Genomic DNA, 12,256 nt, shown 5'->3' on the forward strand with positions numbered 1-12,256 from the left:
AGTGTGTGTGTGTGTGTGTGTGTGTGTGTGTGTGTGTGTGTGTGTGTGTTTTCAGTCAGGTCTCACTCTGTTGCTCAGGCTGGAGTGCAGTGGCATGATCACGGCTCATCACAGTCTCAACCTCCTGGGCTCAAGCAATCCTGCCACCTCAGCCTCCAGAATAGCTGAGACTACCGGCACGCACCACCACACCTGGCTATTTTTATAGAGAGAGAGAGATGAAGTCTTGCTATGTTGCCTAGGTTGGTCTCCAGCTCCTGGGTTCAAGTGATTCTCCCGCCTCAGCCTCTCCTTTGAGCCCAGCCTATTATGTGTTTTTACCACAGTTAAAAATAAAAATTATTTGAGAAGTGAGGAAGAGCTGAGAAAAGCAATTTGGCAGTCTCTCAAAAGGTTAAACAGAGAATAACTATGAGACCCAGCAATTCTACTCCTATATACTCAAGATAATTGAAAACATGTATCTGAAAAAAAATTAAAATTTTTAAAGCAGTATTACTTATCACAGCCAAAAGGTACAAAAAACTCTAAATGCCCATCAGCTGATAAACAAATGTGGTATTCCATAAAATGGAATACTACTCAGTCTTAAAAAAGAATAAACTACTGCAACATGTTACAACATGGATAAACCTTGATAATATTATGCTAAATGAAGGAGCACATATTATATGATTCCATTCATGTGAAACATCCAGAATAGGTAAATCAATAGAGATAAGAAATAAGATTAGTAGTTGCCAAAGGATGGGGGATTGGAACTAACAGCTAAAAAGGGTTTCTTTTGGAGGTGGTGGAAATGTGCTGGAATTAGAGAGTTGTAATGATTGTACAACATAGTGAGTATGCTAAAAATCACTTAAGTGTATACTTTAAAGTTGTGAATTTTGCCGGGCTCGGTGGCTCAGCCTGTAATCCCACGCCTTTGGGAGGCTGAGGTGAGTGGATTGCCTGAGCCCGCGGGTTCGAGATCCGCCTGGGCAGTGAGACTTCATCTCTACAATAAATCAAAAAATCAGCTGGGCATGGTAGCGCATGCCTGTAATTCCGGCTACTCGGAAGGCTGAGGCGGAAGGATTGCTGGAGCCCAGCAGGTGGAGGCTGCGGTGGCCGGGAGCGGCCACTGCACTCCAGGTTGGGTGACAGAGTGAGACTCCAACTCAAAAAAAAAAAAAATTGTGAATTTTATGTATATGAATTATCTCTCAATTTTAAAAAGCAAACACAAAAGGTGAGGAAGAGTGAGGGTGATACCAGCAAGGTATTCATCCAGAAATAAGTGGCAAGTCACTGAAGGCCTTTAAGTATGCATTTGTAAAAGATCTCTCTAGAGCTGTGTGGAAGATGGGCTGCAGAGGGCAAAAGTGGGTGAGGTCATCTATTGCAATGGTCCACATAAAAGACAGTAGTAGCTTGGATTTGGATGGTAGTGAGTGGGCGTGAAGACAAGTGGATGGATTGAGAGCACTTTCAGAAACAGAATCTATTGGATTTGCTGACAGATTAGATGTGGGAGATGAAAGGAAAGAGGAATATTAAGCAGGACTGCTAAGTTTCTAGACTGAGCTACTCGGTAGGGGATGGTGCCATTTATTGAAATGGGGAAGACTGGAGGAGGAACAAATATGAAAGAGGAGAGATGCTGATGACTAAGACAAGAGTGGCAGTCATGATGAAAAAGAAAAGTGGCATAGACTAGGCATGGTGTGGTAATAAATTAGTTATGAGGAAATGAGATGCAATTCATGTTCTGGTAAGTCAGAACGATGTGGTCAGGTTTGAAAATCTATTAAAACCCATGTTATCTAATAGCAGTGAAATAGACATATTATGGTAAAAAATGCACTCTTGAACAAAGGCCTGATCCTCAACTTTAAAAAAAAAATGACCACCATTGCTCAAGATAATAAACTGCCACCTTGTTCCTATGTACTGAAAGTCCCTAGAAGTGTGCACCCATCATTTAAGCAAGGCAACTGAAGTAACCAGTCATGTAATATGAAGTAGTGTCATGATATATTATCCTAAATATTTATTTCATCTCAGTTTCTGCCTTGTTGTTCCTGCACCAAATTAGAAGATTTAGGACATGGACTCACTGGTATCACGGGTTTCATAAAAGAGTGCCTATGGGAAGACTCCTATCGCTATTTTTGTGGAGGCCTAAAGCCCACTGATGTCCATTCTTCGTACCCCCTTTAATTTAAATTTTACTATATCAAGCATAAGGCATTTGAAGATCAAGGTTTCTGTCTTTCTGCTATGTTATGAACTAGATGTTTGTGCTCACCCAAAAGTTTTATGTTAAAATCCGAATCTCCAAGGTGATGGTATTAGGAGGTGGGTCTTTGGAAGGTGATAGGTCATGTTCCTCATGAGGGCTACAGCCTATTAAATGAGATCAGTGCCCTTATATAAGGACCCCAGAACACTCTCTTCCCTCTTTCTGCCATGTAAGGATACAGTGAGTAATTGGAAGCCTGCAACCTAGAAGACAGTATTCACCAGAATACAACCACGCTAGCACCCGGTTCTTAGACTTCCAGCCTTCAGAACTGTGAGGTAAAAAATTTTCTGTTGTTTATAAGCCACCAAATCTACTTTGTTATAACCATTCAAACTCATTTGGAGTTGGAACTTATGCTCTCTAAATTGACTGGTTCTCCTGCTCCAAGTGCCATAAACCCAGCACCACTGCTCAGGTAATTGTTTCTTCCAGGAGTGGCACTGCCCATCCCTAAAATTTCACGACCTTCAGTCCTTTGCATTTCCAAAGGCCTAGTTCATATGTTACCTCTTCTATAAAGTTTTCCCCAGCCACTGAAGCCAGAGTGAGAGCCAGAACGTCCTTTCAAATGCCTACTGCACTTATTCTGTGTATCACTCAAAAGGATGGCACTTGTGTAGGAGTTGGTCCTGTGTGCTTGTTTTCTGTCTCTTCTGCCAAACTGCAAGCTACTGGACAGCAGGGCTGTACCTTACAAACCTCTATAGCTCCAAGTAGGGTATGAATGTTCAAAGAAAGCTGTGATTCATATGCATGTCTTCAGAAAAGTCAAAGTAACTTGTGCACTATACTACAGATTCCTTAATCTATATTACTGCAAATTACATTGTGAAGCTTAAACTACATTCCCACTGCTTACACAACAGGTGTGGCTTACATAATGCACTCTACCCAGTTCTTACTTATTTGAGACATTTCCCTCCTGACTTCTACTCCCTGCCGATCTGTGGGGTTATAGCATCTTCCAGTATGATTTCCTTATTTATTCCTTGCTCAAATCATAAAAGAAGTGTTAATTTTCCTTTATGATAACAGTAAAAAGGGCTGAAACATAGGAAAACCCAGAGAGCTATCCCTGAGGTTTTCCATGATTATAGAACTCAAAAAACAATCCAGGAATTTTTTTAAAGTTGTAATTATTGCCACAAAATTCAATTATTAGCCCAAGATTTTTTTCCTTCTGGTGTTATGTCCTATACAATCTTCTTTGATAAAATATGCTTCAATATGTCTACTATTTGAAATTGTGTTAATCAAAAGGTAGAGAATGGAAAGAGGTAATGATGCAAATGAGGGTTGGGAATATGAGCAAATGAATGGAGCAAGAAGGGATTGGAGCAGTAGCAAAAGTCAAAGTCAGGAAAAATGAAAATCCACGAACTTGGTGATGCTCCAGAGAGGAAACCAGCAAGTGTTGACGCTAAACTGGCAGAAACATCAATACTTCCTGGCTCCCCCACTGGGTGCATCAATTTACCACCGGCAGGCTGCTCTTCTGCTGCAAGTGACAAATAATGAATGCTTTCAAAAACAATATGAAAAGGAATGACCCATAATCAAGAAGCATGGCTGTAGGCAACAATGAAAAGGTGTGATTTGGGGAAGTTTCAGTCTCAGTTCTACTGCTGATTAGTTCAACAATCCTGGGCAGGTCATTTTCCTTCACTGAAAAATATCAGTGTTTCACAAAGTTAGTGAGATGGGAAGTTAACATAGCAGGTCTGAAACTGCTCTTCTTAAGAAAAGCCTGTTTGCAAGGTTGGTCCTTAGGTAGTGCCTGGGGACAAGGATTTTGGAAGGGTTCCCAACACCTTAACTGATAAGAGCTACTTACTGTGCCTAAATTGTAAAATAATAGGATAATAGGATATACACTAAATACTGGCTTTTCTTCTTAGAGGCTGGAATTTTAGTATGTAGCAGGTGGAGGGTGCCTATGTGACCAGCTCCCATTAAAAACCCCGGGCACTGAGTCTCTCTAATGAGCTTCCCTGGTAGACAACATTGTACACAAGGTTTCACAACTTGTTGCTGGAGGAATTAAGCACAATCAGTGTGACTTCAGTGGAAGAGGATTGATGGGAGCTTGCATGTGGTTTCCTCCAAACTTGGCCCCGAGGTACCTTTTCCCTTTGCTGACTTCGTTTTGTATTCTTTTTGCTTTTATATGTCTATATCCTAAGTCCTGCCAGTGAACCATCAAAACTAGGGGTGGTTTGGGGGACCTCTGACACAATTGGTATAGTGCTGAGTAGTCTACCAAACATTCTTCCATCAATTTTGTGTAGTAGGTGTCATTATTCCCATTCTACAGATGAAGAAACTGAAGTTCAGAAGGTGAACAGTGTGTGCCCAGAAAATAAATAAAATGTCAGTGTTTGCTATACTATAAAAGGGTGTTGTCAAATTTTAGTGAGCCGAAGAACCACTTCAAGTGCTTGCAAAAAATGCAGTTTCTTGGGACCTATCAACTGACACTTGGATTCAGTAGATTTGAGTACTAGGAAATCTGTATTTATAATAAGCATCCAAGATTATATTTATACAAGCAGTCCAAGGATCACATTGTGAGAAACATGTTGAGAAATATCAACTACAGCCTTTAGTGACCAATTTCTCAAGCTAGTTAGTGGGGCAGAAGCAGAAGTTGCATTAACTCTTTTCACAAGGTTGAGGCTCATTTCATAATACAACCCTTCAATCTTCCAAATCCCTCAATCTCTGCAGTTCCTTTGGTTTTCTCTGTGTTCTTGCTACAGGTATTCATCCAGCTGATGGTGACTAGGTACAAACAGAGGAAAATGACTTACAATTCCAGCACCAAATATTAAGCAGTATCCTGACTCCAAACAATGCACATTTATAAGAGTAAGTCAAATGATACACAGCTCTTGGAGAGTTAACACTGCAACATTGGTTTTCAAAATAGATTTGATTTGCTGGTGGCAAAAGGAAATACTAGTTGATCAGTTACACTTAACAAAAAGAATATGAATTTACTTACAATTTTAGAATTGAGGGCAGTATATTAATTACACTGTTCTATGAGTGGCCAAGAAAGTGAAGGGGCTTAAAAATTATCTTCTGGTAGACAGAGAAAACAGTCTTAAGTAAACAGGAAACTTTTGCTGATTACTTTTTAAGCTTGCATGTAATTATTATTTTTCTCATTTAAAATAAGTATGGCATAGTACTTTGCCCACTAAAAAGGAAATTGTTTTCAGTTCTGTGCACTTATCTGTAGCCCAGTTTGAAATACATAAGCTTATTGGTGGCTGCTTACCCAACTGATCATTTTTCATCTATTATTACTGACTCAGATTGTGCTACCAATTCAGTTCAAAACAATTCCACAAGTATTAATTGAACATCTACTATTTACCTGGTGCTGTGCTAGCTATGAGATCATTATCAAGAGCACTTCTGGCTGGGCATGGTGGCTCACACCTGGAGTCCCAACCCTTTGGGAGGCCAAGGCACAGGAGTTCAAGACCACCCTAGGCAACATAGCGAGACTGCATCCGTATAAAAAAATTTAAAAATTAGTCACACGTGGTCATGTGCACCTGTAGTCCCAGCTACTCGGGAGGCTGAAGCAGAAGGATCGCCAGAGCTCAGAAGGTTGAGACTGCAGTGAGCGATGATCATGCCACTGCACTTGTCAATAGAGGATCATAAAAAACAAATGCTGATATCTGCTTGAACAGGGTAGGCTTCTTTATGGGGTAAGGAAACCAATGACAGTCTGCATTTCACAAATACAGATTAACCTCCTAAATCTGGATATCCATGGTCCAACATCATTTATAAACCACATCTTCTTTTATAATCAAGAAGTTGGCTGAACCAGCAATCCATCCATTCACTGCAGTAATTGAGGGGCTGCCTGCCAACATGCTGGCATAGGGCATCCTGCGCCCATATCTGCAGTGCTGAGCACTCATTCATCATTAAGCTGCAGCAGTGTTAACATATGCTGCAGTTGTGCTAAATGTTTGTTTTACGATCACCACTGATCTACCCTTATACAAGGCCAAGAAGGCAAATGTTAAGTGAATTGGAAATAAAGTTGAGAGCAGCACCTAATTCATTTGTGGAAGTCCAGAACCTCCCTCCACCCATCCAAAAAAATTCTCCCAATCTTGAGGATTCCAGAAGTAAAAGGTCAATCTGTATAAAGCACTACAGATATACAGGAAATCCCACACCTTGAAGAAAAAAAACAGTATTTTTATTGTGTCTCCTATGCATTTACCCTATCTGAGAAAACTGGTCAACCATGTGAGACAACCAGTTAGCCTTGATGATTTTTTCCATTACTGAACAAACCAGTATTTGAATTCATTCAATGAGCTAGTTCTTTGCACATGATGCAGACACTGGGAGGTTAGCTGTGGTACTTCCAGGGACTAGTGGCCAACCTTTACATCCCAGAACCCACTGCCTAGCAGGTGGCTCACTGGCAGCCTGGGTGAGAAAACAAGCTCATTTGGACAGATGAAACAATGTGAAAACGGCCAGTTTCACCTGTCCAAATCTCATCTCAGCTAAATGTCCCTTGGGAACACTGGCAACTACCTGATGCAAAGGCACTTAATATTACGTACGAAAGGGTTTAATTATTAGCAAAATCATTAAAAAAAGGAACAAACAGGAAACTGTTGTAGAAGATATTTAGGAGACATTCAGTTTTATATTACTTATCAGCAAAAGGCAGATCAGAAGAAAAAAGACAAAACCTATTTTCACTTGTATAAAGATTTACTCCAAGCTATAGTGGCTCATTTCTAAATAAGTTTCCCACCTTGCACAGGGTCAGTCCAGCATCTACTTGCCAAAGGGCAGTTTGCCACGTATAGGTCATATGGAAGGAGTCAAATGCAACAAACTCCTTTTTATCTAACATCCAAACAACCAGAAAATAATTGATACTGTGCAATCTATTTTTGGTAGAAAGACAAATGACAAGAAAGTTATTCATAAAGATTAACTTTCAGAGTATGTCACAAATGTTTTAGATACAGTACAGTTACCACACCCTATATATCAACAGCTGTGCATATAATTAAAACTCATAAAGAGAGGAACCTTGTCTGTCTTGCTCACTCATATGTCCCCAGAATCTACTACAGTGCCTAGCACATAGTAGGTGCTCAGAGAATATTTGTTGAATGAAATTTTATTCTGCAAAACCATAAAATGTCTTAATCATCTAAGAAAGATTATACTATCAGCTTCAGCATTAGATATATTTATTCCAATTCTTAGAAAACTGGTAATCAGTATATGGTATACCCCAATTAACAAGAACTCCTCATTCTTCAATTATTCTAGATAAGGAGGGATTTACTATAAATCACTGTCTGTAAGTAAAGGTTATTATTTATGTGAAACATATAAAAGTTGTTCTTACAACAAATATTTTACTGAACATCTACTAGGTACCAGGCACTGTGCTAGGAGCCAAGAACACACTGTGAACTATGCCTGTCTAGGACAGCCTTCATCAGTTAGGGTTCCTCATCTTCAGTTGCATAGGAGAAAAGTTAATTTATTACATAAAATGCATGCCCTAGGGTATCAATGCTAATTCTCTCCAGGTTGGGAAAGACTGGATTAGGGAGCCACACAAGTTAAAAGGCAATTATAATACAATATTATATAAAGGGTGCTTTTAGGTAGGGTCAAGTTCAACTATTAAACCTAGACCACTATGAACTATCTGGTAGGAGCTATGATACACAGATCATTTGTAACACTTGCATAAATGCAAAAATACTGCAACACACACACAGATATATTTCCAAGCATAATAAAATAAAAGCAGTATTTTCCATGCTCCTGTTATTTCCAGCAATGTCAGGCCAGGGTTATTAGTAAATAACACAGAACAAAAAATGTTAAATTACCCTGATAATTTAAGGAAGAAACAAAAAACCTTGCTCCTGGAAAAAAAAAGCAATTACCTGATTTATTTTGTTAATTGCCTCCACATATTGCTTCATTAGACTGGCCTTGCCTTGAACTCAAAGCAATAAATTAGCAATCTAGTTCATTCTTATTTCACATTACTCTTATTTTAAATTTTCAATCTTCCTCATGTAGTTTAATTTATTTCTAGTCTTGGGCATTTTCTGTGTGATATTATGATTATATGCTTCATGTTTTATGGAACCAAAACAGTTTGGGAGAGTCTAGAATCAAAGATATGAATTTACTCCAATATTTCATACTCACAATTAAACTTTCACGTATCAATGATCTAGAAATTCATACCTGACCAGATGCAGTGGCTCACGCCTATAATCACACCTGTAATCCCAGCACTTTGGGAGGCGGAGGTGAGAGGACTGCCTGAGCCCAGGTGAGAGGACCAGCCCAGGAAACTTGGCAAGACTCCATCTCTACAATAAATCCAAAAATTAGCTGACCGTGGTGGCACGCACCTGTAGTTCCAGCTACTTGTAAGGCTGAGGTGGAAAGATCGCCTGAGCCCAGTAAGTCGAGGCTGCGGTGGCTGTGAGTATGCCACTGTACCCTAGCCTGGGCAAGAGTGAGACTCCTATTTAAAAAAAAGAAAAAAAAAAGAAATTCATACCTGTTAAGTATCGCTCTCTGACTAGCTAAATTGGCAGCATTCACTTGGCCAAGTCTTCTAATCTACTTTATCAAGGAATCCCTTATTTTAAATCTTTAGTATGAAATAACTAAATAAGCCAAAAAGAGGGAGAATTTGGTGTTTAGACTCGCAACAAATCTTTAAATTCACAAAAATATGTTACTATAATCACTAGGAATTTTACTAAGAATAAAACAAGATAGGATAACAGAAGTCCATGGCCCTTAAGTCTCAACTAGTCCAGGCTTCCCAATTACATATGCTTTTGAAGGAAATAAATTGTACAGACAATGCTACTATTATTTATTTATTGAATTTATGGAGATGTTGACTGAGAACAGGCAGTGCTTTTATTGCACTCAGAGACATCCTACTCTTAAATCTTTTAAGACACCCTCTACATGCCTAAACCCCAAAATGCTATACACCAAATCCGTCAATTTCTTTCTACCCCAAAACTGTCAAAAGGAAAGTCATAATGCATCAGAAAGAAAGGAACACAATTATTAATGGCAAAAACATCAAGGACATGTCTTTAAAAAATACAATGAATCACTACTTCTTTTAGCTTGAAATTGGAGAACCTTGGAAAATAAATGGCATTTTTTAAATGATTCAGCAAATACAACTGAACTATAGATGACGAATCCTAAGAGATTCTTACTTCCCACATTGGGTTTAAAATACAAAGAAAGTCCTTCTCTAAAATATAGTCTCTAGTTTTCAATGACCAACAACTACAATCAGCACCACTATAGTATATTTCACAATCAAAGCCAATTTCAGACACATACAAGTACACCAAAAAAATACAACTGATTTTGACAGGAATTCATAGTTCTAGCTCTGAAATATTAAAACAATCTTAAGACAGCACACAACTTGGACTACATCTACATTACTGTGCACATCTCAAAGTCCCACCCAAATCTTCAGTTTTAGCCTTCTAGTGATTTAAATGGGAATGTTCCTCAAAGAATTTTTGCCAGGCAAAAGACAAGGGTAGCATATGGCTTACTGAGCTAAGAGATCTAGAATTTGCCCCCCCTCTAAATTTTTGAAGTCATTTTTAGCAATATGAGTATTTGTTAGTAATTTTCGCATTAAGTCCAATGGTTTGCAGACTAACTCCTTGCCCTAGGCCTAGGGCTCAGATACGACTCCTAAGAAGCTTCCAGCTTACTGCACTGGTACAAATTCCCAGGACTTACCATAGTCATAGTTGCAAAGGAAAATGTGAACATTTGAACATTCCAGCTGAAACAATGAGGTCAAAGCTCATTTCAGTATGAGTAAAAGTGATTCTCTCCTGAGATCTTGGTTGGGGATGCAAAGTGCTAGCCTCAAACCTGCAGGCTGGCACCTCAACAACTGCTGCAAATTCTACTGCATGCCCTGGCTCCCCGGGCCAGCACTGCCTATTACTAGACTGACACAATGCAGATCACTCTTAGCAAAAGGGAAGGAAATGGGGCTTTTAGACCAATACATGAGTTGTTCGGTTTTAAATGTTCAAGTCCTTAGAAAAATGAGGGAGATACGTCAATATCTCAATTTTAAACTAATGGATTTATTATGATTCAGAGCCCTGTTGTTTTGCACCATAAGAGCACCATGTTAAAAAGAGTATCCTTTCCTTAATACAATTAGCTCTCCTTGTCACCTTCTCCTTTTGTCACCCCAAAGCAACACTCCAAGATCACAAGAATCTATGTGAAATAGAACTATGAAGTACAGTGCTCTCAGGTTGAATGTGAGAAACCAATTTTAGTCCCTTGCTTTAGCAAAGCTACCAGCAAAGCCATTTATTACGGATTTCAAGAGCCTTGATATGTACCACCTCTATTACTCTAAGCCACAGATAAAATAATCTGCTCCAATTTCATATTACATGTCTCTGGGTGAGCTAAATATTTAGAAACACATTAACAGCACTATTGTGATAATAATCTCCTAAAAAGGGATGCACAGGTATTACTTTTAGCCAGGGTACATTTGCGAAAGTTTTAAATGCAGGGAAAAAAATGAAAGCAAATCTATCCGACGTGTGAAAAATATGTTAGCAATGCTTTGGTTATGAATAATTACATGAATAGAACCAAACCGACAAGTTCTCAAATCGTATCTTAAAGGGGATAGAAGAAAGCACTCAGCACGCAATCCTTTTTCTTAACCACAGAAAAATCAAAATTTGCAGATGAACCCTTTCTTTCACATCACTGGCAGAAAGAAAATCTTATTCCCGCCACCTCTTCTTGCAATTAAGGAAGTTGCTGCAAATAGCAGCATAGAAGTAGATGGCCCTATTTTGCTCCATTCTTAATGTATACGCTAGGAGTAAACAGGTTACTCCAAAAAGTCAGTAGCCTGAAATCGCTTTTTTCCGATGTCAAACTCTCACGAAAATGAAATTCCCTTTCCCGGGGACTTGGAAGGGGGTAAACGTGGACGGAGGAGCCCAGTAGCAGCCTGCCTCTCTCATGGGTTCAATGTCTGGGCGTTCAGTCCTCCGCGAGGCTTCAGACCCGCGATCGGCAGCACCGGCAGCGGCGGTGCAGTCGCCTCTCGTCTCCACATCCACCCAGCCCACCCTTACATCGCCCTGGCTTTTCTAACACCGTAAAAGAGCTTCGTAGGCTGGGTCTCCAAAGTTTGCCCGGCCTCCGGTCAGCAGCCGCCCGCCGGGTCGAACCCTAGGTAAGGCTGAGTCCTGCCCTATCCTCGGGCTCCCACCGTCCCCAGCTCTTCTTTTGGGCCACAGTGACAGGTCTAGGTTTACCTCCATGTGCTCGTGGCAGAGGAAACAAAAGAAAGCAACCTCCCTGATAATAAAACGCCATCTTCGACTAATTGGCAAACTGAGGGGCCCCCGGGTCGGTCCCCTCTCGAGTCCCTCACCAATAAGCCCAAGGGCAGCCCCCAGGCTGAGACTGAGTTCCTTAACGGCCCCTGGAAGCCCGGGTGAAATTGTCCTGGGGGCGGGGGTGGGATACCCCAAGAGCCCTACCTGCCTACCCGGCAATGTGTTCCAGTTAAAATGAAAAACGGGGCTGGCGGTGGTGTCTCCCAGCGATGCAATTACCCCCTCCGAAAATTGTTGTGAGGGACCCGGCAGAGGGGCTGGCGGGCAAGCAAACCGGCACGCGCGGAGGCGCAGCGAGTGTACTTACAAAACGGTTCAAGCTCTGGCGGAACATCGCGTCGAAGGCTGCCGGGCGCTGAGCTGGGCTCTACCGGGCTGACTGGGAAGGCGCCGTCCACAAAACACACTGCGGCGTGGGCCGGCGGCGCAAAGCGGACGGCGAGGCGGGCTGCCCGGCCACCCGCCCGCCGCCTGCCCTCCTTGGCTC

At 40.8% G+C, this 12,256-nt stretch overlaps 1 protein-coding gene across 1 annotated transcript in view; it reads right to left on the reverse strand.

The window, feature by feature from the left end:
- ATP11C (ATPase phospholipid transporting 11C) overlaps nt 1–12,242 on the reverse strand; it is a gene marked incomplete at its 3' end in the record, with an annotated part of 161,985 nt that extends 149,743 nt beyond the window's left edge. Inside the window, exon 1 of the mRNA XM_021713842.1 lies at nt 12,077–12,242. Coding sequence (XP_021569517.1) covers nt 12,077–12,103 — 27 coding nt within the window. The remainder of the gene's footprint in view (nt 1–12,076) is intronic.
- Nucleotides 12,243–12,256: the final 14 nt, after the last annotated feature.

Source organism: Carlito syrichta, unplaced genomic scaffold (assembly GCF_000164805.1).
Source record: "Carlito syrichta isolate Samal-C Ts95f unplaced genomic scaffold, Tarsius_syrichta-2.0.1 Scaffold304768, whole genome shotgun sequence".
Classification (NCBI taxonomy): domain Eukaryota; kingdom Metazoa; phylum Chordata; class Mammalia; order Primates; family Tarsiidae; genus Carlito; species Carlito syrichta.